General features: G+C 38.7%; 1 protein-coding gene across 1 annotated transcript in view; it reads left to right on the plus strand.

Moving 5' to 3' along the window:
• kremen1 (kringle containing transmembrane protein 1) overlaps positions 1 to 27,939 on the plus strand; it is an 89,736-nt gene that overhangs the window by 54,534 nt on the left and 7,263 nt on the right. Inside the window, exons 4-9 of the mRNA XM_016669117.1 lie at positions 6,906 to 7,030; positions 8,705 to 8,858; positions 9,735 to 10,067; positions 24,459 to 24,592; positions 26,267 to 26,420; positions 27,297 to 27,629. Of these exons, the coding sequence (XP_016524603.1) occupies positions 6,906 to 7,030; positions 8,705 to 8,858; positions 9,735 to 10,067; positions 24,459 to 24,592; positions 26,267 to 26,420; positions 27,297 to 27,629 (1,233 nt within the window). The remainder of the gene's footprint in view (positions 1 to 6,905; positions 7,031 to 8,704; positions 8,859 to 9,734; positions 10,068 to 24,458; positions 24,593 to 26,266; positions 26,421 to 27,296; positions 27,630 to 27,939) is intronic.

Below are 27,939 nucleotides of genomic sequence, written 5' to 3' on the forward strand. Positions count from 1 at the left end.
TTTTGTCAATAGAAAGGTACTTAGAGTGAAAGAAAGACATTTTATTTCAAACATTTAGCTTAAAAGACTTTTTCTGCTTTTACATTTAAGACATTGACAAGTACAAAGAAACAAAACGATTGATTCTTCCTAGTAAATGGAACATTTTTATCATCTGCCAGGCTGCTAAATTTAAACTACCGCTGTCATGGATGAGTTGGAAACTCAGCAACTTGAAATTAATCTCAAATACTTTCTGTAGCTCGGTTGGCCTTCCTGGGTCTCTGTTGAAACAGATTTGTTGGTCCTGAACTATGAAGCTAACAGGGAGTCTGAGGAAAGTGGAGACCAAAGTGGATTAACATTTGATCAGAGTTCTCCAATCACTAGATCTAATTCACCCAAGAGAAATTTACAAAACAGTCATTTTGTGACATTTTAAACCATCATTAGCTTTGTTGTTGGAGGTTATTTACATAGAAGTCACAGGAAATCGAGGTTGGCTGTGTCCCAGCATTTATAATCTTCCTGTCCAAAAAATGCAAATGCAGAGCATTTCCAGGCAAAGAAAAGTCTATTATAAAAAAAATTAAGCAAAAAAAAAAAAAAACAACTATTTCTTTAAATAACAAGCTAAATTGTTCTAATTGTAAACTGAGATTTCATTTTAGTCCTAAATCTGTCACCTGAACTCACATCATGTCTTCTAAATACACAGCAAACCAGGCTCCAGTGAAATAATGATCATAGTTTTATGCTGTTCTTCAAAGTCATATTATTGGCAAAACTAATACTCCTGTTACTGACTGACTGGGGAATTTCAAATGTTTGTGTTGTTTCACGTTCATCTTTTCACAAAATAGGTCTTCATGTTTTTCCGCAGTTGTTGTCTTCAGCTGCTTTGTGGGATCACTGCATTAGAAATGCAGTGTTTTGTTTTTGTTGTTGTTGTCTTTCATTCTGAATCAGGAGGCTTTACTCTGCAGTGTAGCATTTGAAGAAAAGTTTATTTACATCAGTTTGAAAATGTGCAATAAGAAAGTGAGAGATTCTAAAGTTAGCATCTGGTGCCCAGATAAGCAGTGGAGCCTGTCACTCCAGACGAATGAGACTTTACTGTCTTGGAAAGTATGTGATGATAAATGAAGTGCTTATCTTTCACCTACGGTGGCCACAAAGTATCTGCTCGTCTTTTCATCTCCAGATCTCCCCGGTATCAGGTCTCCTGGCTCTCCTCAGGACACGGCCTATTTAGTTTGTCGGCAGAGGCGGCGATGCAGTGTGGTGGCCATTTTTCATGTCTTCCCTGCATTGTTCGGACTCAGAGAAGACACTAATTATTCATTTAAAGCCCTGCTTCTTCTCCCTTCCCTCTAATTAGATGGTTAGTCACTATCCCAAGGCCCCAAGCGGGGACATTGATCTGCTCTGTCTCAGTCTTGTAGCAGTCTCCACCTCACACACAAACAAAGAAAAATCACTCGCACAGATTCCACTTATGAATGTATTTGTTACCTGTGTAGTTTGCACAAAAGGCAAACAGAGAAACATGCATTGGTAAATCTGTAGGTTAGATCTAATTCCTTTTCTCTTCCTGACAAATAATAAGTCCGTTATTTGAACAAGTTTAAGTTGCAAACTTGTCCCATTTAGTGGCTGGAGAATTTATGATCCGCATAGAAAAACAAAAGCAGCTAAAACACACAACAGCAACTCCCACTTCTTGACAAACCATGCTGAGTTTCCAGAAAGTCCTGGGGGAGCTTTGTGGCATATTTCTCCATTTTTCCTTATGTTCTGGTGGGCTGCGGCGCAGTCGACTGAAGTAATCACAGGCTCGGCGAAATGCAGCAGCTGTATTTGTTTACGTATTGAATATACCGTACTACAAAAGCGGTAATAAACGAGGCCGAGTCACATCGAGAAACGAGACAAAGCAGGGAATAGACACAGGAACAGAAAGCATAGGGGCAGCGCATTAAACTTAAACACTTAACCTGCTTGGGTCGGATTCATGAGCTGCTAGAAGACTTTCCAAGACTTCAGTGCACCTTTGTTTTAAATTATTTGCAATGATCCTTTAAGCACTTGAGGAATGAGCTTTTAAAATTCCACATAAACTCCTTCAACCTAAGTGCTGCTCTCTAGTGTAAACACTAATGACTTTTGGTTTGGATATTAATGAAGCAGTGATGCAACTAAAATGATCATTTTTAATTTTTCACACTGCTTATTTTTGTCTATTTTGTCTATTCAGTTTGCTTTCTTTTCACCCTTGAGTCAAACAAAAACTAAATTAGGTTCTGTAATACTACACTGACTTCTATTAAAAGGCGCTTGAAGGTTAAACACTGCTACAAATGAAAAATAATAAAAATAATAATAATGTGTTTTGCTTTGCAGAGCTGCCAGAATGTAAAGCATGTGAAACAGTACGGAGAAAAATAGTCTTTTACTTTGTCTCATCATGCCTGCATTTATTTTCTCTGGAGGTTTTGTCTCTGGCAGCCTCAACGATTGCAAAATCCTCAGGTGTTGGACTTATCTCCTCTGCTGGTGTGTTTGTGAAATTAATAGAAACTGCTCAGGACCGTTTGTCTGTGTTAGCAATACGTCGTCGTGGCTTGTAAGAATTTGCAGCATCGTATTAAGCGTTAATCTGCCTGTTAGATGCAAATAGTGTGCAGCTAGAAACAAGGAGGTTCTTATGAGAACTGAAAGACATGGAGGAGTTTAAAATGTTCTTTAGGTTACGACACAAAAAGGAGCATGACTTTGTTTTGGGTGTTAGATTTTTACAATCTGAGGAAATATTAATTCAATTCTGTTACCTGTTGAACAGTTATATGTAATTTTGGCTAAATGTAAATGTGTTTTAAAATAATTAATCTTCCATACTTAGACGTGCTGAAGCAACAAAGTAAAATTACTGAATTGACTTAAGAGAGCAGAAGAAAAATAGTCTGAAAAATGTTCATTTATTACTTTGCGAAGGTAATTACTCATTATGCAAACCTCATGCCGTCACCCACACGTTAAAGCCCCTGGGGGAGATTTCATCTCTGATCTGTGTGGGTGCTGTCAATCAGCCTCTTTAAGCTGACCGTTCATGTTCCCACGCCCAGAACTGCTCAGGCAGAAACTCACAGTGGTTCCTTACCGAGGAAAATCAAGAAGCATCACTTTTAATGTTTGTTTAGAGCAAGTAAAACAGCTTATTCATTGATTTGATTCTATACCTAATTAGCTTACTTTGTTTTGTTTTTTTTTTAGTTGCTAAAAGTTTACTTGTTCTGTAGATGGAGTGGACTAATATAGACTTCTTATCAAGTTAGCTGATAATACCTGATTACAAAGCATTAAAATTCACCACAGCAACTTATTTTTATTAGTATTTTGGATATTGAACAGAAAAAGGAACCAATTTACTAATATTTAGGAAGCATTGTGAGAATAGCTTATGGCTAACGTTAGCTGCTAATGTTTACTTTAGATTTCAAGCTTTCTATCAGGCAAACTAAAGTAGTATTTACATAAGTCTAGTCGATACGTAACTACACATTGAACAAAGATTTTTTAAAATACAGTTTCAGATTTATTAAACACATTGCTACCATTTTGTTAAAACATAAAAACCAGCATTTTCAATTTATTTTCAGCATTAGAACCAAATTAGAATCAGATAAATACTAAATCTGGTCCGAGTTTTAACAAAAACATTAACTTTTTTGTAAACATAAAGAATTAAGTCTTAGAATCGCATTTCAGTCTCACGACAGTATTATATAGTTCCGTTTTGTAATGGGGATGTCATTAACACTTCATTTAATTACTTAAGACAAAGGGAATTTGAATGCTTTTTGCAAACTTGTTGTAAATGTTCCTTTTTTTGAATAAATAAATCAAAAACCATTCCCATAAAACAGAAAGAAACATACCCATAAACAACATTAAAGCCTTTCTTTATGGATTTGTTGACTTTCACTTTATATTTTAACTCCCAAAGGACACTCCCTTGATTTATTACGTTCAGTAAAACACAAGAAAGACAATTCCAAGTAATCAAGTTGTTTGAAATGAAGAAAAATAACCATGTTTAAAAATCAATCACTGCTCGTCTTTGTAGTCTTCTTGGCTGGAACAAATTGTGATCTTGGCTTTTGAACTGAATCCCTGAAGCACTCCAATGACCTAATATTTGACCTCATGTTCCCTGCCTTGCCTCATCTTGAACGCTGTGCTATGAAGATCAAGCAGAAAGCCATAGCTGTGTCAATTTAACATAATTAGAGAGACGACCCCTAAATGCGTTTTTGGAGTTTTCTGTCTTTGCTTTTAACCCTCCAGATGTCGTAGGAATTTCAGATTTTCTTCCCATAATAACACGTTTGTCGCCTGAGCTCATCAACCTGCTTGCATGAACTCGCTGCCAGCGCCTACCGCAAAATGTTTGATGTTTCAACCTCATCCCTGCGTGTTTTGTTCTTCTCTGTGCTTTTTGGGGGTTCTTGACCGAGGAACATATATCTGTTGTTAGGCGCTGTGTGTTTCTGTGCAGGAAGGTAAACAAACCAAGCTGTGAGTGTACGGGTCCAACTGAGCCCCCGTCCCGCTGCGATCTCCACAGGTTTTCATAGGTCTGGATCGGAGCTCCTTGTGTTTCCTCCTTTTCTCCCCTTTGGCTCATTAAAGCCCAAATTCCACCAGCAGCTTTGAAGTGTGTTAAACATTTTTGTGCTTTTTTTCTAAGTGGATATTTGTGCTTGTTGAGTCTGCAGCACAGATGTTTGTGATGGTTGTTTTCTCCAGGAGTTTTGAGGCAGGACAACTTTTGGGATAAAGACGGGTAGGAACGTCGCAAGAACTGCGTAAAATCCAAAGCTGCTCCGGCGTGATACGATCCCACCTGCTGCTCGACGGCGCGAAGTGAGACAAGACGACGACAAAGAACGATAAATTGACTGCAGTCTGAAATCTTCATGTCAAAGCAGAGTGAAAAAAAAAAGATTATTTCTGCCTTTAATCTGAGCTGCTGAGCCCTGCAGTAGCAGTTTTTCCCCCCACTTTGCTTTTCATAAGGCATCACTGAAGTGCCTTGCTTGGAGGGAGGTTGCTGGTTTCCAGCCAGGTGTTTATCTCTGCTCCTGCGGTGCACACTCCTCAGGGGTCAATCCAGTGCATACCTGAGCAACAGATAATAAAAACCTGCTTCCCCAGATCTCTTTGCTCTCTGTATGAAACACTGAAAACCTCAAACACTCTCATTACTTTCTTATTTCCCTTTAACCTGTCATATAATCCTGCTCCTAACTTAGGCAGTGTGTTCCTTCGTGTCACAGTAAATGACCCAAGCAACCGTATTTACCCTCCACTCAAGCTGTGGCTTGGCTGGAGCTCAAAACAACAACAACAACAACAACAAAAAAGAATGCTCCACATGATTTATTGCTTGTGCGACAGAGTTAGATGACTTTGTCTTCAAATGCTGAGTCATTTGTCAAACACAGTGCGGTGGAAGACCAAATAACGGTCGCTTTGCGGCCAACAATTGAGAATGTGTCTGTTTCGTGCCGTTTCTCCTTGTACCCACCAGTCTGTGGCGGAATCTTAAACATGTCACACTTTTCTTTCTGAAAAGCCTTTGTGCTTAATTCTTTCATAAACAGAAAGAATTTGCAGAATTTCACTGGGGATGGCAGCGAGCCTTCGTGCCAGCTAAAAAGTTAACACTGGCACCAACACCATAGACCCAAACTGTGTGTGTGTGTGTGTGTGTGTGTGTGGTCTTTATCAAGGTCAGTTCGACGCAAGATGTTTTGACCGCAGCGAGGTTGTAAATATTTAATCCAAATTTATGGTCTGTCCATGGTGTTTCTGTTTGCATATTATCGGTTCGTTCCAAAACAGAACCAGGACAGCAGAGTGAAAATGCTTCTTGCTGGTGCCGGCTGCCGTCAGCGGCTCTGCTTGTTATTTTGACGACTGCTGCCGAGAGTCTCAGTTCTGGGACAACGCAGCATCGGGGGACGAACAGCCCTGAAGTCTCCGGACTCGTCAAACTTTGCATCCAGAGACCGAGACGTTGTTACTGCACCAAAAACTAACGTTCCTCTGTTTGATATCCAACTTGTGATCAAATAAATCCCTTGATATGTAACAGCAATATATATCTCACTGCTTTCAATTTTGCATTCCAGTTGTGTCCAAAAGCGTGATTGACAATCTTTGCTCATGTCTCGTCCATCTTTGTTTTAATGAGGTCTTCTGCGCCCTGTAGCTGGATGATACCCCTCCAAAGGAAAATGTTTTTTTTTTCTTGCTTCCCATGGAAATAGCTTTCAATTTATGAATGTATTACTGTTTGTCAAATTCGTTGCACTCCACAATGCTGCAGTAAAACACAAGAAAGCCAATTTGTATGAAAAACAAATCATAAATGGGACATGGACTGCCAGAGGCTTTATTGGCTCTTCCTGGGCTATTATGTTGAATTTAAAAGCTTTGGAATGTGTAATCACTTTGCTAGATTTAAAGAGATGGTATTTGAGATGGGACTCAATTTAATAAATATACCGTGGATTAAAGGAGGCAGACAGATAAAACTACAGAGCTGTGATATGAAAATGCTCCATCTCTTATCTGCATCTGTTTGGTCAGGATGGAGGGAAATTGAAATGAAAGAGTAAATACAACCATTCATGCATCTTTGCACCTTTTCAGATTCATTCTCTTTTTGTATATTTTTCCACAATGCTAATAACAAGTAGTGCAAACAATTTATTGATTCAGTAATTGACTAATTTCAATGGAGTGTTCATGTATTTAATTCTGACCTTGCACAATGTTAAGTTAAATGTTCAATAAATTACATAAAACTAAACCCAATCTCCTAATGACGTTTCCCCCCTTCTCCTGTCTCTCTGCAGTGCCTGGGAACCTGGGCTGCTTCAAAGACACCGGTCATCCTCCGACTCTGCCTGGAGTCCATGAGATCTCCAACAAACTCACGATCCAGACCTGCATCAACTTCTGTCGAAGTCAGAAATACTCGGTGAGATTTACCATGACGTCACAGTTCGCTGAAAGAAAGGAACATGTGCAACTTCAAGGACAAAAAAAAAACACCTGAAGGACTTTTTTCTGTCCACCTGTTGGATTAAATATCATCCAGAAAACTGTCCATATTGCACTTAAATTAGTCTTCAGTTCACTTTTGACGTGAATGATGGTTCGTTTTGTTGTCATTTGAATGACCTTATTACTCAGCCATCAACCATGCTGCCTTAAACCAGTCTGCAGATGACAAATTATCCCAATAATTAGGCCTGACAGCGGGAAATGAATGGCTGTTAGCCCACTGGACACCATCTCTGAAAGGTTTTTCTCATTTTTCCATCACAACAATTGTTGCCGCCACAGACTGCGCCAGGTGTTGATTTTCTGTCCCAGCAGATCCGCCCCACCTCCGTCCACAGTGACAGACACAGATGAGTCCTTTTCACCTGCTAGCTGCTGTGCACATGCTGCAGAAAGAGGCTGCTAGTTTTTGTTTTACTGTTATTGTCCTTGACAAACAATGAATACTTGAGAATCTCGAGCCCACATGACTTTTTGAGCGAGGCATAAATCTGTCTCTTCATTTTACGGCTTGTGTGGCGAGCAGAGGCTGAATGAATTCCTGTTTCATGACACAAAACATGGAGGGTGGGAAATGTTGCCCATACCTTCAATTCACCAAATTCATCTCTGCCCAGAAATTGGAACAATGGTGTCTTTTTTGAATGAAAGACAATGATTCTTTTGAGAACAAGCATTCCCAGTGTCTGGGAGGACGTTTAGGGGTGAAGTTTTTAGTTTTTTTTTACTGTCATGTTCCAAATCTTTAAGGAGCTAATTATCATTAACCTTTGTTTTTATGGGAAAAGCTGTATGAGTTTCTTCCTTTACATTATGTACACATTACACCTTAGAAAAGTATTCAAACCCCTAAACCTTTTCCCATTTCGTCATGTTGCAAACACAAACATTTATGTATTTCAGTTGATTTTTTTTTTTTTGATGCATCAGTGTAAAAGTTTTTACAGCTAATTGTAAAAAGGAAGGAAACTGATGTATGCTTTTTCAAAATAATAACTAAAAAAACTGAAAAGTGTGGCACAAATTCGTATTCAGACTTCATATTCAGTATTAGGCTCTTCTAATACTGTGTAGAAGAGCCTTTTGCTGCATGCCTTGCTTTGCACATATAAAGACTAAAATTTCTGTCTAATCTCCACAAAAAAGTTCAAGTTCAGTTAGACTTGATGAAGAGTGCAGCTGGGTGACATAAAAACAATTACGCAGAGGTGATTTTATTTGTCAGTATCAGCTCACATCTTTCCTACACACGATTTTTAGCTGTGATGTTTGCAGCTGTAAATTGGGAAAATGTGAAAATATTAAGGGGTGAAAATACTGTTTGCTAATCCATATAAATTAAATGTAAACAGCAATGAACATAAATGTGATTTTTGATATTTAAAAGACCAAAGAAAGTCAACAGTTTATGGTGTATGTTGGTATATTTTCAGCATTTTTTCCTCTAACAGCTGAGAATATCTCATTGTATTGCTTCTCAGTCAGCAGACTTGAGACCCTGGAGGGTTTGTCTCCATGTCTGCCTTGCCAAATTGATTTCAAATGAAAATCACTGACTGGAGTTTGTTCCAAACTTTTTGTTTTGCAGCTTGCCGGCATGGAGTCAGGTTATGCCTGCTTCTGTGGCAACGAAGCAGACCTGCAAGACCATGTGGAGTCGTCCAGCATGGAGTGTAACCACGTTTGCTTCGGCGATCACACTCAGCCCTGCGGAGGAGACGGCTGGATCATCGTCTTTGACGGTAAACGCCGCTGAGGCATTTTTCTCATGCCTGTGCTGCAGTTTGGTGGAAAAATTAACTTCTTAGGGGAAAGTTTGACAAAACTGTGTGGTGAAAACTTTGCAGCAATTTCTGTGAGCCTAAAAGTTAGCACCCAGCGCCTGCTTGATATTGCATGGACCTAATAAATTTAGATTTTCCACATGTCACAGTTGCATGAATATTCATATTTATTTTGTTCATTATTTACATATTTTTGAAATACATAATGGCTACAACAGAATGGAATAGAATATACTTTACTGTTCCAGAGGGGAATCAGCAGACAAAAACAACACAGGGATAAAATTCAGGCTCTAAACAATCAACAATGCAACAAGTTGAGGAACAATGTAAAGTGTCAGCTGTAGAATGCAACATCAACCGTTTCTTTTATTAAATGTGTCTGCATTGACAATAACTGCAATTATTCTCACAGTGTGATAACTTTGATTAAAATGCCACAGTTTCAGCATTTCACAGTATTTACACAAAGATTTAAAACAAAAATGCATAAAATAAACCGATTTCTAGTTTCTAGTTGTTTGTTAAATCCTCAAATAAATCAGTAAAAGTCTGAAATTATAATGCAATTCAACTCATGTCTGCCTGCAGCTTTCGCTACCAGCCTAAGAAAATTTATGTGGTAATAAAAAACGTTTTCATCAGGATTAAAACTGCTATTTAAATTATTTACCTATATAAAACCTTACACATCATGTTGATTTTTTCTTTTTTAAATCCTGTGCTGCCTTCTGAGTATCTCTGTTATCAGTTCATATCTGAACTTATTTCAGGATCAGAGCATCTTTAGAAATTCATTCATCTCTGACGTGCTTCGTCTCCTCCTGCCCTCAGTCCGGGTTGGCGCCTGTGGCGGGAACTACACGTCCCCCGCTGGAGTGATCTACTCCCCCGACTTCCCTGACAAATATGCGGCCAGCCGCGTTTGCTACTGGACCATCCAGGTCCCCGGATCCTACGCCATCCTCTTCAACTTCACCTTCTTCGACATCTCCGACCAGACCGACATGGTGGAGCTTCTGGACGGCTACACCAGGGAGGTGGTTGCCCGCTTCGACTGGCGCAGCCCGCCGCGGGGGCTGGTGAACATCACCGGAGACTTTGTCATTCTGTACTTCTTCTCGGATCGCACCAATCAGGCTCATGGCTTCGCTCTTTTGTACCAAGGTAAGATTAATTACTACTGCATCCTGTAAACCTACTACACTCTGTGTGCTGACTTGATAGTATTTTGTTCAGCAGTTTTAGTGAAGTTATCTCCTGTTAGCTCTGATGCTCATGAGGTACAACGATCAGTCATTTGCCTTACAAATCTGGCTTTTATGAGAGACTAGCTCAAAGAAAAACATTGCATATTAGTTTACTTTGAAGTACACCACAAACATATAATGTCTAAAGTCAAATATATTGAATTTTTGTGATTTGGTTAAATTTAAAACTGTAGTTTTTGTTTGAGTCCAGACACAAAATCATAAAGATATGTTTTGTGGCAGGAAGATGAGTTATAAGTCAATTTAAAAATCAGAGAGTCCATCCTGATAGAAAAGTATGTGTGTGTATCTGTGTGTGAAGAGTGGCTTCATGGAACTGGTCAAATGTTGAATTGAAACAATATAATGACATAACTCAGTTTAAAATAAGATATATTAAATCGTGAAGTATATTAAATGAAGCCAACTACTTTCTCAAAAAGGATGTTGGAGGTTTTATGTTTGATTGAAACAAATGGTTTGAATTATGTTATCCAGCTGTTACAAAATAAGTTGTTCTGTTTTTTATAATTGTTCTTTTTATTTTATATGTAAATATATTTTTTTTTATTTCCTGTTCTGTAAATGAATAATGTGCAAAAAGTAACGCATATAAAAGAAAGTTGGCAGGATCAAATAATTTTGTACTTCTACCTAAATCCTTTTTAAGTAAATAGTTTCTAAATATATATCATGGTATATGAATTGTGACTAAACTAAATTAAACTAAACCAAACTAAATCATATTGGCATCATCATACTGTGGGGACATGTTTTTTCTCAGTAGGTGCAGAGAAACAAGGTGATGGTTTTAGAATGGCCCAGTCAAAGTTTGGCTCTCAATACAACTGAGAACCTTGGAAAGATTTGAAAGTTCCAGTTCCCACATGCTGCAGATCCAACCTGACTGTGTTTAAACTTTTCTACAAAGTGTTGGTTCATAGGAATACGAATGCACTCCACACTTTTCAGATCTTACATGTAAAAATGTTGAAACCATGTTTTTATTCTCTTCCGTTTTGAAGTTTTGAACCACCTCATGCTGATCTATGACATAAAATTGCAATAAATACATCGGCATTCATTGTTGTAACATGACACAAGGTGAAAAAGTTCAAGTTCTGCGAAACCTTTCGCAAGGCGCTGTGGATCTCTCTCCGCAGCTGCAGATGATCCTGCGTGTCTGGATAAATTTGTTTTTCAAGGAACTTGCTCCATTGTCAGCAGGCTGCTTGGCTTTTCCAGAGTTTGCTCCCTGCTGAACCTCAAAGCAAATATGTTGGACAACTATGTACATAGTACTGTCAGTGCACCTTCTTATAATCCAATTTTACTGTGAAGAACAGCTGGGAAAACTGCAGTGAATTTAAAGCCACATGTTTTTGTTTTTTTTTCCCAGACTGCCCTGCTGTGTTTTGCACAATTTCAATATCATGTTAATTTCCAAAGGGACGCGTAAATCGTAAGATGACATAACAAGGTGTAGGTGACAGGCTGACACAGAGCGATGCACTATGTTCCCGCTCCTCCCTCTCTGTCGCTATTTATATTCCTGTCATTTTTCTGCCTCGGTGGAGTTACACTGAAACAATATCAGGAGGTCAGAATCTCCTGACCTCTTCACAGGCGTGGCTCTTGTTTTCTTTGAGGCGTCGTGTAGCCAAGAAATAGAGACGCAATGCAGGAAAAGGTCACCCCGTAGAGTCAAAGCTTCTGTTTTGAAAGGCTGAAAGCAAACTTTACATCGATACAGTAGGTGAACAGAACAAGGAGCCAAGCCGAGAGAGAAGAAAGATCGTCGAGTTTGATTATCGCCACTAAATCCGTTCTGTATCTCCATGGTGGCAGGCTGGGAGGCTGGGCTGTAATTTCAGGGTAAACGCTCTCAGATGAGGATGGTGGTGCATTTCAGCTGTGACTGGGTTTGAAGCATGCCATTTTGCCTGCAAATGGGAAACATGTGGGACGTTCCGGGAACATCACACTCAGGTCGAGCGATTATGTGAAAAGTAGGAAAAATATCCCACGCTGCTTTCAAATCCGACCACCATTCATGGCGGACAGAAACGAGTCTTTACTTGTGGTTCCGGGTCTTTAATGAAGATGGTTTGGTGAGCTGTTGACTTCATGAGAGCAACTTCATCATATTCATCAATACATTATCAGTTTGAGGTACACTGGTAAAGACACATATGCATATTAAATACAGGATAAACAGATTTTAATTTTAAAGGTTTTCTACAAAAAATAGCTGCATCAAATTTAAAACAACATAATATTTGGTATTAAAAAGCAGAAACATGCAAGTTCTCCTGGTTCGACTGAAAAAAATTTAATTAAATTACAACCATTGATGAATGAAAAAGTACAGGCTAAAAATGTAAAATTAAACTTCTCGTTTTTAACTGGCACTTTACTAAATCACTATGTACAGATGCAGTCAAAAATTTAACTACACTCAACCTNCATAAAAAAATAAATAAATAAAGTCAGCTTTTGGTGAGGATCAAACAAGCAGACCAAAGGATTTCCCTTTTCTGTTCCCCACAAGTTCAAACCATCAAATGCACCACCAGACATTTTTATTGTTTGTTTTTTTTTTTTTTTTTTTGAATGCAGGTCATGCATAACTGATCAGGTTTGCTCCGCTGAAGCTCCTCCTTAGCATCTTCACGTGACATCTCTCTCCAGCAGACACAAAAAAAAGGAATATGAAAATTTTCCAATCCTCTCACACACAACTCGCTGTTAAAGCCACCCTTTGTGGATAACATCAAGCACGATTCTGCTGCATGCCTCTGTCTCTGTGCTGTGATGTTCTGGAATACTTGTTTTTGAGACAGTCTGATGATGTGTTTTCCCCGCAGCGCTCCACGCTGGAAAGGCATTCTGTTTTGGTGTGGCTCTTCTTAGCTGACATGCATTAACAATGTGCCCTAACTGAATCCGACTGACAAAGTGAAACTCTCAGGGTGAAGTCCTCAAGCGTCTGCCAAGACAACGCAGCTTTGATCTCCACATTGGGAGTTCATCTGTCAACAGCAAATAACCAGGAAAAACTTGTTATGCCGCAGAGCCTTTTCTTAACTACAGAGATGTGTAGCAGCTGTGAATGTTTCTAATGTGTCAAACAAAAAAGTGTTTTTCTAAGTAAAAAGGCAGTGGAAGACAAACTGCTTGCCACTCCACTGTAAAGATGCTCATAAATGGTAATTCCTGCAATAATAAACCCTGTGTAAACTCTCGAGCTGCCAGTTTCACACACAACTTTAATTACATATATTTTAAAGAATGAGTCGCTGTTTTTTGTTGCTTTTTTGTATCATACATTGTGAATGTGGCTGACATTACCTGCCGTGATAGGTAATGAGTCTTATTATAAAAACGCCACAGCTCCCACCTGTTTCGGGTTATTTTAAGATGCGTCTTTGTTACGGAGCTGTCAGAGAATTTGCATCTGCACATTTAACTACCAGGACGCAGCGCTGCAAGAAGGTTCCACTTTTGTCTTTATGGACAATCAGAAGGAAAGGCTGATTAACCATCTGTCACCATGTAACAAAAGACTTAACCCTGGCAACATTGCATCCATCTGGTGAGGCAGTCGCACCTTGAACACATTAAAACCAAGTAATGTGTTAGGATGGGGCGGGCCTCTTTTTTACTGCAGAACCTTCAGAAAAGTATGCAGTGATGAGATGTTGCTTAATTAAGACGGATTTATGGTGCTGCCACAAGGTCTTTTGAAGTTGAGGTGACACCTGAGTAACATGTGAAGGACTCATGAGTGCCACCAGGTGTTTTCTTCACGTACATGCTGTGTGTCCACCAAGGGTTTTTACAAGACCAAGACTGTCTTGAACTTTCTGACCCCGACTGCAGTAAACGTCTGTCCTTTCTGAAGAAGTACAAGCTGATAAAGTTTGAGGAAATGGAAGCGATGTTTGTGGTACAGATGTTGTTTCTTTTTAAGTAAATAGATTGAAGACTAAAAAAGCCTTTGAAGAAAGACCGTAAAAAGAATGACTAGCTGTTTCTTTCTTTCTTTAATTTCTGACTGTTTGATCTGCAAATTACGTTACATGTAAAAAAGTCTTTAAACAAGTTTCTGTGTGCTTAAGTTTGCATGTTCTCCTGGTTAATGTGTGTTTTCTATGGGTGCTCTGGTTTCTTCTTCCAGTCCAAAAATCATGTTTATTGGAAACTTAATAGTGCTACATAAATTGATGCAAGTCAATTTAACACCCTGAATCTGCCTCAGACTATCCAATTATCACAAATTTAGCTAATTTTTAAAAATATTGAAATGTATTTATATGTTAAATCAAATAATTTCTGCCTATCTTAGCATCTTTATCAGAAGTTTTGACACTTCTGAATAGAGGAGCTTAAAACGGTTAAATTTAGAGCGGATGCCACTGGTGTGGGCTGTTTATAACCCTGTCATACTATTATGCATCTGACTTTTGTTTCCATGCCGTCAGATGACATGATGCCAAAGGGAAAAAAATGCATCATAATGCTTCTTACGCACTACCATACACAATATAATCACCACAGAAAGCAAACTACCACTGATTTTTATTTTTTATTTTTTTTTTGGACATGGAGAAAACTCAAATATTATAAAAATCACAAAAAATTAACGGTACATATTCTTTTCTGCTACACTATGAAAACAGTTTACTAAAATGGGGATCCAGGATAATTGAAACTGAAAGCAAAACTTGTGGCGTCTCTTCTGGTCTGATTAACTTCACTAACATGGGCACATGCCCAGGGCGGCAACAGAATGAGGGGAACGACCAGCAATTAAATGAAACAACAGGAAAATGAATAAATAAATGGCACTTTTTAATTTTTCTACATAGAATGTTTTGCATGTTTTTGCATGCATGGCAGCATACAAAACAGTAACATCAACTTTAGTAGAAAACAATTAGTGCATTTATTGATTTTTTTTTGTAGAAGTGAAAATGAGCTCTTTCTAAATATCTTGATGAAACTTTATATCGGTGTCTGTGTTGTTACTTCCAAATACCTGTAAAGCAAAACTTTGCAGTAGGAATCCAGTTGGAGGGAAACAGTTTTAATAAACCTAAATTAGTAATTAATTGCCTTAAGAAGAAAAGGGTGAATTAAAACAAGACAACATGTTTTTGAAGCAAAGTCGCTCATGTGGTTTGGAAATTAAACCCAGACTGAAGCTGAGATTCGGCTCTGCCTCGTGGCGGTTGACCTTGTGATGCTTTCGGGTTTCTGTGATTGCATAATTTATCTCACTCTTTATTGTTTTTAGAGACGGAATATTTTCCCTAGGTGGTCTGATGCCAGCTGTCACCACAAGCAGAACTTTTGCCTGCACTCTGAAGCAGGTTCAGACACCACTGTGTAGAGAACGGGGTGTGTGCTTGAATTCATTTTCTGCTCCAGATACAACAGTGTCAATACAGTCAGATATCCAGATTATGAGACAGCAAATCCTTTGGCACATTGGGTTAATTCTGGTTGTTAAAAGGCTCCTATAAATAAAGTATATTTTTTCCAATGTTGAATTGCGGTCAGTCATGCAAGCTGATGTTTTGGCTGAAGAAGGTTGCTGTTCTTTTCCACTCATATTGGTAATGGAGGAAAAATTAAAATTGGGACTTTTAGGAGACAAAGATGGATTTATTACTGGCAACTTTAGCAAATCAGGAAACCCTGGCTGGCTTATCATGTGGCTCCCTTTGGCGGAAGAGTTCAGAAAGGGTCCTAACTGTAAATAAACACTTATCATGAGGATACCAACTGTGTAATTTGTTTCTAGCCTCTAAAAAACAAATTACTTTTCCAAATGTGTACATAAGCACATTTTTCAACATACAGCTTGTTTAGTTTTACAATTATTACCAATTTGCTTAGTGGGAGCCTCTCTGTTGGTCGGCACATATTGTAAATATAAGTGGTTAGATATTTACATAGTGAAGAAATAAAGGCAATTTGCTGAAATGGTCAAGGTGTGGTGAGAGACAGAAAGCCCTAAACACTTATCGACTTTTAAGAAATTATGATCAGAATTATTGAAAACACTGATATTGTTTTAATTAGGGTTATACAGCTTTCTGCCAGAGTGACACTCTACAAGAGATTGGAACGAGTAAAAAAAAGGTGGTTAATTCCCAAATAAGTTTTCTTGTTGCGTATTTGCATGTCAACTCGTGAGAAGAGTTCTGCTCTGTAAACACTGGCCTGTAGGAGGTTGTTTCTGTGTGCTGGAGCCGCCTGCTAATACTAAAGTTACAGGTTATGACATGGCACTAAATTAAAGGGCAGCTATGTTAGGGTTTTTAAGGTGTCTGGTCCAAATATGACCGTCTGTAGTTCAAAATCCTAAATGATTTCACTGGTTAGGGTTTACCTTATACTTCAGTGAGCTTTCTACATAGAATAGAGATTCTTTAAAATGTTATTTGAGATGTTGAAAGGCTTTTTTCTGTTGTTGAAAATAGACGCAGTATTTTCTAAAGTGTTCTTTGGTATACAGGCCTCCTTACAATGAAACAAGTGTGAAAATCCCAAGAAATCTGTCTTGTTTATTTGACTTTAATTGACCAAAGATCAGCACAGAAATGATTCAACAGGCAAAATGTCAACCATCTTCCTGGACCATCTCATTCCCCAAATGCAAATCTTGCAGAAAAACCTGTGGAGTAACTTGAAGTGAAGAATATAGGAGTCAATACAACATTATGTGAAAAGGAATGGTTTGATCTCTCTGTATATTCGCTTCAAAACTGTGAAAAGTTGTAAGAGAATCCTGGCAAGGTTAGTGTTGGGTTGTAAAGATTTAAATTACAATAAAAAGATGAATTTATTTTATGGGTTTTCCCAATATCTTCACCAGGAGTGCCAAAAAGTAGTTGTACTATTATTTGTAAGGAAGCAAAAAGTGGATTTTAAAGCCTTGAACACACTCTGTGGTATCTAATCTTTTCAAAGACGAAATAGTGCTGTGAAGAAACCTTTTACTCAGAAAAATCCTCCAGAAACAACCAGGAGGGCACCACGGAGATTTCCCCCCTCGTCTGGCTTCTGATTCTTTAGACGAAATCATTCGGGCCATTAGGGAATTAGAGGTATTGATCATGAGGGCAGCGGGTTTCGTAGAATGTTTGCTAATGAGAACAAGTAGACTGGCAATTGTTTTGTGCTTACCTTCAGAAAGAGGAGGAGACTGACAGCAGGTCAAGCACTCAGGGTTCATAAACGACGGCTAATGGCCAAAAGAACATCAACATTGCTTCAGGTGAATGCGAAACTTATCATTGAAATCTTAAAAGTTGTTATTTTATCTATTACCTGTATGTGATCTTTTGTTTTTTACATTTAATTAAAACAATGTAGTCAGTCTAAGCTGTTTATTTTGGTTATTTTGTCAATAGAAAGGTACTTAGAGTGAAAGAAAGACATTTTATTTCAAACATTTAGCTTAAAAGACTTTTTCTGCTTTTACATTTAAGACATTGACAAGTACAAAGAAACAAAACGATTGATTCTTCCTAGTAAATGGAACATTTTTATCATCTGCCAGGCTGCTAAATTTAAACTACCGCTGTCATGGATGAGTTGGAAACTCAGCAACTTGAAATTAATCTCAAATACTTTCTGTAGCTCGGTTGGCCTTCCTGGGTCTCTGTTGAAACAGATTTGTTGGTCCTGAACTATGAAGCTAACAGGGAGTCTGAGGAAAGTGGAGACCAAAGTGGATTAACATTTGATCAGAGTTCTCCAATCACTAGATCTAATTCACCCAAGAGAAATTTACAAAACAGTCATTTTGTGACATTTTAAACCATCATTAGCTTTGTTGTTGGAGGTTATTTACATAGAAGTCACAGGAAATCGAGGTTGGCTGTGTCCCAGCATTTATAATCTTCCTGTCCAAAAAATGCAAATGCAGAGCATTTCCAGGCAAAGAAAAGTCTATTATAAAAAAAATTAAGCAAAAAAAAAAAAAAACAACTATTTCTTTAAATAACAAGCTAAATTGTTCTAATTGTAAACTGAGATTTCATTTTAGTCCTAAATCTGTCACCTGAACTCACATCATGTCTTCTAAATACACAGCAAACCAGGCTCCAGTGAAATAATGATCATAGTTTTATGCTGTTCTTCAAAGTCATATTATTGGCAAAACTAATACTCCTGTTACTGACTGACTGGGGAATTTCAAATGTTTGTGTTGTTTCACGTTCATCTTTTCACAAAATAGGTCTTCATGTTTTTCCGCAGTTGTTGTCTTCAGCTGCTTTGTGGGATCACTGCATTAGAAATGCAGTGTTTTGTTTTTGTTGTTGTTGTCTTTCATTCTGAATCAGGAGGCTTTACTCTGCAGTGTAGCATTTGAAGAAAAGTTTATTTACATCAGTTTGAAAATGTGCAATAAGAAAGTGAGAGATTCTAAAGTTAGCATCTGGTGCCCAGATAAGCAGTGGAGCCTGTCACTCCAGACGAATGAGACTTTACTGTCTTGGAAAGTATGTGATGATAAATGAAGTGCTTATCTTTCACCTACGGTGGCCACAAAGTATCTGCTCGTCTTTTCATCTCCAGATCTCCCCGGTATCAGGTCTCCTGGCTCTCCTCAGGACACGGCCTATTTAGTTTGTCGGCAGAGGCGGCGATGCAGTGTGGTGGCCATTTTTCATGTCTTCCCTGCATTGTTCGGACTCAGAGAAGACACTAATTATTCATTTAAAGCCCTGCTTCTTCTCCCTTCCCTCTAATTAGATGGTTAGTCACTATCCCAAGGCCCCAAGCGGGGACATTGATCTGCTCTGTCTCAGTCTTGTAGCAGTCTCCACCTCACACACAAACAAAGAAAAATCACTCGCACAGATTCCACTTATGAATGTATTTGTTACCTGTGTAGTTTGCACAAAAGGCAAACAGAGAAACATGCATTGGTAAATCTGTAGGTTAGATCTAATTCCTTTTCTCTTCCTGACAAATAATAAGTCCGTTATTTGAACAAGTTTAAGTTGCAAACTTGTCCCATTTAGTGGCTGGAGAATTTATGATCCGCATAGAAAAACAAAAGCAGCTAAAACACACAACAGCAACTCCCACTTCTTGACAAACCATGCTGAGTTTCCAGAAAGTCCTGGGGGAGCTTTGTGGCATATTTCTCCATTTTTCCTTATGTTCTGGTGGGCTGCGGCGCAGTCGACTGAAGTAATCACAGGCTCGGCGAAATGCAGCAGCTGTATTTGTTTACGTATTGAATATACCGTACTACAAAAGCGGTAATAAACGAGGCCGAGTCACATCGAGAAACGAGACAAAGCAGGGAATAGACACAGGAACAGAAAGCATAGGGGCAGCGCATTAAACTTAAACACTTAACCTGCTTGGGTCGGATTCATGAGCTGCTAGAAGACTTTCCAAGACTTCAGTGCACCTTTGTTTTAAATTATTTGCAATGATCCTTTAAGCACTTGAGGAATGAGCTTTTAAAATTCCACATAAACTCCTTCAACCTAAGTGCTGCTCTCTAGTGTAAACACTAATGACTTTTGGTTTGGATATTAATGAAGCAGTGATGCAACTAAAATGATCATTTTTAATTTTTCACACTGCTTATTTTTGTCTATTTTGTCTATTCAGTTTGCTTTCTTTTCACCCTTGAGTCAAACAAAAACTAAATTAGGTTCTGTAATACTACACTGACTTCTATTAAAAGGCGCTTGAAGGTTAAACACTGCTACAAATGAAAAATAATAAAAATAATAATAATGTGTTTTGCTTTGCAGAGCTGCCAGAATGTAAAGCATGTGAAACAGTACGGAGAAAAATAGTCTTTTACTTTGTCTCATCATGCCTGCATTTATTTTCTCTGGAGGTTTTGTCTCTGGCAGCCTCAACGATTGCAAAATCCTCAGGTGTTGGACTTATCTCCTCTGCTGGTGTGTTTGTGAAATTAATAGAAACTGCTCAGGACCGTTTGTCTGTGTTAGCAATACGTCGTCGTGGCTTGTAAGAATTTGCAGCATCGTATTAAGCGTTAATCTGCCTGTTAGATGCAAATAGTGTGCAGCTAGAAACAAGGAGGTTCTTATGAGAACTGAAAGACATGGAGGAGTTTAAAATGTTCTTTAGGTTACGACACAAAAAGGAGCATGACTTTGTTTTGGGTGTTAGATTTTTACAATCTGAGGAAATATTAATTCAATTCTGTTACCTGTTGAACAGTTATATGTAATTTTGGCTAAATGTAAATGTGTTTTAAAATAATTAATCTTCCATACTTAGACGTGCTGAAGCAACAAAGTAAAATTACTGAATTGACTTAAGAGAGCAGAAGAAAAATAGTCTGAAAAATGTTCATTTATTACTTTGCGAAGGTAATTACTCATTATGCAAACCTCATGCCGTCACCCACACGTTAAAGCCCCTGGGGGAGATTTCATCTCTGATCTGTGTGGGTGCTGTCAATCAGCCTCTTTAAGCTGACCGTTCATGTTCCCACGCCCAGAACTGCTCAGGCAGAAACTCACAGTGGTTCCTTACCGAGGAAAATCAAGAAGCATCACTTTTAATGTTTGTTTAGAGCAAGTAAAACAGCTTATTCATTGATTTGATTCTATACCTAATTAGCTTACTTTGTTTTGTTTTTTTTTTAGTTGCTAAAAGTTTACTTGTTCTGTAGATGGAGTGGACTAATATAGACTTCTTATCAAGTTAGCTGATAATACCTGATTACAAAGCATTAAAATTCACCACAGCAACTTATTTTTATTAGTATTTTGGATATTGAACAGAAAAAGGAACCAATTTACTAATATTTAGGAAGCATTGTGAGAATAGCTTATGGCTAACGTTAGCTGCTAATGTTTACTTTAGATTTCAAGCTTTCTATCAGGCAAACTAAAGTAGTATTTACATAAGTCTAGTCGATACGTAACTACACATTGAACAAAGATTTTTTAAAATACAGTTTCAGATTTATTAAACACATTGCTACCATTTTGTTAAAACATAAAAACCAGCATTTTCAATTTATTTTCAGCATTAGAACCAAATTAGAATCAGATAAATACTAAATCTGGTCCGAGTTTTAACAAAAACATTAACTTTTTTGTAAACATAAAGAATTAAGTCTTAGAATCGCATTTCAGTCTCACGACAGTATTATATAGTTCCGTTTTGTAATGGGGATGTCATTAACACTTCATTTAATTACTTAAGACAAAGGGAATTTGAATGCTTTTTGCAAACTTGTTGTAAATGTTCCTTTTTTTGAATAAATAAATCAAAAACCATTCCCATAAAACAGAAAGAAACATACCCATAAACAACATTAAAGCCTTTCTTTATGGATTTGTTGACTTTCACTTTATATTTTAACTCCCAAAGGACACTCCCTTGATTTATTACGTTCAGTAAAACACAAGAAAGACAATTCCAAGTAATCAAGTTGTTTGAAATGAAGAAAAATAACCATGTTTAAAAATCAATCACTGCTCGTCTTTGTAGTCTTCTTGGCTGGAACAAATTGTGATCTTGGCTTTTGAACTGAATCCCTGAAGCACTCCAATGACCTAATATTTGACCTCATGTTCCCTGCCTTGCCTCATCTTGAACGCTGTGCTATGAAGATCAAGCAGAAAGCCATAGCTGTGTCAATTTAACATAATTAGAGAGACGACCCCTAAATGCGTTTTTGGAGTTTTCTGTCTTTGCTTTTAACCCTCCAGATGTCGTAGGAATTTCAGATTTTCTTCCCATAATAACACGTTTGTCGCCTGAGCTCATCAACCTGCTTGCATGAACTCGCTGCCAGCGCCTACCGCAAAATGTTTGATGTTTCAACCTCATCCCTGCGTGTTTTGTTCTTCTCTGTGCTTTTTGGGGGTTCTTGACCGAGGAACATATATCTGTTGTTAGGCGCTGTGTGTTTCTGTGCAGGAAGGTAAACAAACCAAGCTGTGAGTGTACGGGTCCAACTGAGCCCCCGTCCCGCTGCGATCTCCACAGGTTTTCATAGGTCTGGATCGGAGCTCCTTGTGTTTCCTCCTTTTCTCCCCTTTGGCTCATTAAAGCCCAAATTCCACCAGCAGCTTTGAAGTGTGTTAAACATTTTTGTGCTTTTTTTCTAAGTGGATATTTGTGCTTGTTGAGTCTGCAGCACAGATGTTTGTGATGGTTGTTTTCTCCAGGAGTTTTGAGGCAGGACAACTTTTGGGATAAAGACGGGTAGGAACGTCGCAAGAACTGCGTAAAATCCAAAGCTGCTCCGGCGTGATACGATCCCACCTGCTGCTCGACGGCGCGAAGTGAGACAAGACGACGACAAAGAACGATAAATTGACTGCAGTCTGAAATCTTCATGTCAAAGCAGAGTGAAAAAAAAAAGATTATTTCTGCCTTTAATCTGAGCTGCTGAGCCCTGCAGTAGCAGTTTTTCCCCCCACTTTGCTTTTCATAAGGCATCACTGAAGTGCCTTGCTTGGAGGGAGGTTGCTGGTTTCCAGCCAGGTGTTTATCTCTGCTCCTGCGGTGCACACTCCTCAGGGGTCAATCCAGTGCATACCTGAGCAACAGATAATAAAAACCTGCTTCCCCAGATCTCTTTGCTCTCTGTATGAAACACTGAAAACCTCAAACACTCTCATTACTTTCTTATTTCCCTTTAACCTGTCATATAATCCTGCTCCTAACTTAGGCAGTGTGTTCCTTCGTGTCACAGTAAATGACCCAAGCAACCGTATTTACCCTCCACTCAAGCTGTGGCTTGGCTGGAGCTCAAAACAACAACAACAACAACAACAAAAAAGAATGCTCCACATGATTTATTGCTTGTGCGACAGAGTTAGATGACTTTGTCTTCAAATGCTGAGTCATTTGTCAAACACAGTGCGGTGGAAGACCAAATAACGGTCGCTTTGCGGCCAACAATTGAGAATGTGTCTGTTTCGTGCCGTTTCTCCTTGTACCCACCAGTCTGTGGCGGAATCTTAAACATGTCACACTTTTCTTTCTGAAAAGCCTTTGTGCTTAATTCTTTCATAAACAGAAAGAATTTGCAGAATTTCACTGGGGATGGCAGCGAGCCTTCGTGCCAGCTAAAAAGTTAACACTGGCACCAACACCATAGACCCAAACTGTGTGTGTGTGTGTGTGTGTGTGTGTGGTCTTTATCAAGGTCAGTTCGACGCAAGATGTTTTGACCGCAGCGAGGTTGTAAATATTTAATCCAAATTTATGGTCTGTCCATGGTGTTTCTGTTTGCATATTATCGGTTCGTTCCAAAACAGAACCAGGACAGCAGAGTGAAAATGCTTCTTGCTGGTGCCGGCTGCCGTCAGCGGCTCTGCTTGTTATTTTGACGACTGCTGCCGAGAGTCTCAGTTCTGGGACAACGCAGCATCGGGGGACGAACAGCCCTGAAGTCTCCGGACTCGTCAAACTTTGCATCCAGAGACCGAGACGTTGTTACTGCACCAAAAACTAACGTTCCTCTGTTTGATATCCAACTTGTGATCAAATAAATCCCTTGATATGTAACAGCAATATATATCTCACTGCTTTCAATTTTGCATTCCAGTTGTGTCCAAAAGCGTGATTGACAATCTTTGCTCATGTCTCGTCCATCTTTGTTTTAATGAGGTCTTCTGCGCCCTGTAGCTGGATGATACCCCTCCAAAGGAAAATGTTTTTTTTTTCTTGCTTCCCATGGAAATAGCTTTCAATTTATGAATGTATTACTGTTTGTCAAATTCGTTGCACTCCACAATGCTGCAGTAAAACACAAGAAAGCCAATTTGTATGAAAAACAAATCATAAATGGGACATGGACTGCCAGAGGCTTTATTGGCTCTTCCTGGGCTATTATGTTGAATTTAAAAGCTTTGGAATGTGTAATCACTTTGCTAGATTTAAAGAGATGGTATTTGAGATGGGACTCAATTTAATAAATATACCGTGGATTAAAGGAGGCAGACAGATAAAACTACAGAGCTGTGATATGAAAATGCTCCATCTCTTATCTGCATCTGTTTGGTCAGGATGGAGGGAAATTGAAATGAAAGAGTAAATACAACCATTCATGCATCTTTGCACCTTTTCAGATTCATTCTCTTTTTGTATATTTTTCCACAATGCTAATAACAAGTAGTGCAAACAATTTATTGATTCAGTAATTGACTAATTTCAATGGAGTGTTCATGTATTTAATTCTGACCTTGCACAATGTTAAGTTAAATGTTCAATAAATTACATAAAACTAAACCCAATCTCCTAATGACGTTTCCCCCCTTCTCCTGTCTCTCTGCAGTGCCTGGGAACCTGGGCTGCTTCAAAGACACCGGTCATCCTCCGACTCTGCCTGGAGTCCATGAGATCTCCAACAAACTCACGATCCAGACCTGCATCAACTTCTGTCGAAGTCAGAAATACTCGGTGAGATTTACCATGACGTCACAGTTCGCTGAAAGAAAGGAACATGTGCAACTTCAAGGACAAAAAAAAAACACCTGAAGGACTTTTTTCTGTCCACCTGTTGGATTAAATATCATCCAGAAAACTGTCCATATTGCACTTAAATTAGTCTTCAGTTCACTTTTGACGTGAATGATGGTTCGTTTTGTTGTCATTTGAATGACCTTATTACTCAGCCATCAACCATGCTGCCTTAAACCAGTCTGCAGATGACAAATTATCCCAATAATTAGGCCTGACAGCGGGAAATGAATGGCTGTTAGCCCACTGGACACCATCTCTGAAAGGTTTTTCTCATTTTTCCATCACAACAATTGTTGCCGCCACAGACTGCGCCAGGTGTTGATTTTCTGTCCCAGCAGATCCGCCCCACCTCCGTCCACAGTGACAGACACAGATGAGTCCTTTTCACCTGCTAGCTGCTGTGCACATGCTGCAGAAAGAGGCTGCTAGTTTTTGTTTTACTGTTATTGTCCTTGACAAACAATGAATACTTGAGAATCTCGAGCCCACATGACTTTTTGAGCGAGGCATAAATCTGTCTCTTCATTTTACGGCTTGTGTGGCGAGCAGAGGCTGAATGAATTCCTGTTTCATGACACAAAACATGGAGGGTGGGAAATGTTGCCCATACCTTCAATTCACCAAATTCATCTCTGCCCAGAAATTGGAACAATGGTGTCTTTTTTGAATGAAAGACAATGATTCTTTTGAGAACAAGCATTCCCAGTGTCTGGGAGGACGTTTAGGGGTGAAGTTTTTAGTTTTTTTTTACTGTCATGTTCCAAATCTTTAAGGAGCTAATTATCATTAACCTTTGTTTTTATGGGAAAAGCTGTATGAGTTTCTTCCTTTACATTATGTACACATTACACCTTAGAAAAGTATTCAAACCCCTAAACCTTTTCCCATTTCGTCATGTTGCAAACACAAACATTTATGTATTTCAGTTGATTTTTTTTTTTTTGATGCATCAGTGTAAAAGTTTTTACAGCTAATTGTAAAAAGGAAGGAAACTGATGTATGCTTTTTCAAAATAATAACTAAAAAAACTGAAAAGTGTGGCACAAATTCGTATTCAGACTTCATATTCAGTATTAGGCTCTTCTAATACTGTGTAGAAGAGCCTTTTGCTGCATGCCTTGCTTTGCACATATAAAGACTAAAATTTCTGTCTAATCTCCACAAAAAAGTTCAAGTTCAGTTAGACTTGATGAAGAGTGCAGCTGGGTGACATAAAAACAATTACGCAGAGGTGATTTTATTTGTCAGTATCAGCTCACATCTTTCCTACACACGATTTTTAGCTGTGATGTTTGCAGCTGTAAATTGGGAAAATGTGAAAATATTAAGGGGTGAAAATACTGTTTGCTAATCCATATAAATTAAATGTAAACAGCAATGAACATAAATGTGATTTTTGATATTTAAAAGACCAAAGAAAGTCAACAGTTTATGGTGTATGTTGGTATATTTTCAGCATTTTTTCCTCTAACAGCTGAGAATATCTCATTGTATTGCTTCTCAGTCAGCAGACTTGAGACCCTGGAGGGTTTGTCTCCATGTCTGCCTTGCCAAATTGATTTCAAATGAAAATCACTGACTGGAGTTTGTTCCAAACTTTTTGTTTTGCAGCTTGCCGGCATGGAGTCAGGTTATGCCTGCTTCTGTGGCAACGAAGCAGACCTGCAAGACCATGTGGAGTCGTCCAGCATGGAGTGTAACCACGTTTGCTTCGGCGATCACACTCAGCCCTGCGGAGGAGACGGCTGGATCATCGTCTTTGACGGTAAACGCCGCTGAGGCATTTTTCTCATGCCTGTGCTGCAGTTTGGTGGAAAAATTAACTTCTTAGGGGAAAGTTTGACAAAACTGTGTGGTGAAAACTTTGCAGCAATTTCTGTGAGCCTAAAAGTTAGCACCCAGCGCCTGCTTGATATTGCATGGACCTAATAAATTTAGATTTTCCACATGTCACAGTTGCATGAATATTCATATTTATTTTGTTCATTATTTACATATTTTTGAAATACATAATGGCTACAACAGAATGGAATAGAATATACTTTACTGTTCCAGAGGGGAATCAGCAGACAAAAACAACACAGGGATAAAATTCAGGCTCTAAACAATCAACAATGCAACAAGTTGAGGAACAATGTAAAGTGTCAGCTGTAGAATGCAACATCAACCGTTTCTTTTATTAAATGTGTCTGCATTGACAATAACTGCAATTATTCTCACAGTGTGATAACTTTGATTAAAATGCCACAGTTTCAGCATTTCACAGTATTTACACAAAGATTTAAAACAAAAATGCATAAAATAAACCGATTTCTAGTTTCTAGTTGTTTGTTAAATCCTCAAATAAATCAGTAAAAGTCTGAAATTATAATGCAATTCAACTCATGTCTGCCTGCAGCTTTCGCTACCAGCCTAAGAAAATTTATGTGGTAATAAAAAACGTTTTCATCAGGATTAAAACTGCTATTTAAATTATTTACCTATATAAAACCTTACACATCATGTTGATTTTTTCTTTTTTAAATCCTGTGCTGCCTTCTGAGTATCTCTGTTATCAGTTCATATCTGAACTTATTTCAGGATCAGAGCATCTTTAGAAATTCATTCATCTCTGACGTGCTTCGTCTCCTCCTGCCCTCAGTCCGGGTTGGCGCCTGTGGCGGGAACTACACGTCCCCCGCTGGAGTGATCTACTCCCCCGACTTCCCTGACAAATATGCGGCCAGCCGCGTTTGCTACTGGACCATCCAGGTCCCCGGATCCTACGCCATCCTCTTCAACTTCACCTTCTTCGACATCTCCGACCAGACCGACATGGTGGAGCTTCTGGACGGCTACACCAGGGAGGTGGTTGCCCGCTTCGACTGGCGCAGCCCGCCGCGGGGGCTGGTGAACATCACCGGAGACTTTGTCATTCTGTACTTCTTCTCGGATCGCACCAATCAGGCTCATGGCTTCGCTCTTTTGTACCAAGGTAAGATTAATTACTACTGCATCCTGTAAACCTACTACACTCTGTGTGCTGACTTGATAGTATTTTGTTCAGCAGTTTTAGTGAAGTTATCTCCTGTTAGCTCTGATGCTCATGAGGTACAACGATCAGTCATTTGCCTTACAAATCTGGCTTTTATGAGAGACTAGCTCAAAGAAAAACATTGCATATTAGTTTACTTTGAAGTACACCACAAACATATAATGTCTAAAGTCAAATATATTGAATTTTTGTGATTTGGTTAAATTTAAAACTGTAGTTTTTGTTTGAGTCCAGACACAAAATCATAAAG

Source organism: Poecilia formosa, unplaced genomic scaffold (assembly GCF_000485575.1).
Source record: "Poecilia formosa unplaced genomic scaffold, Poecilia_formosa-5.1.2 Scaffold20, whole genome shotgun sequence".
NCBI lineage: Eukaryota > Metazoa > Chordata > Actinopteri > Cyprinodontiformes > Poeciliidae > Poecilia > Poecilia formosa.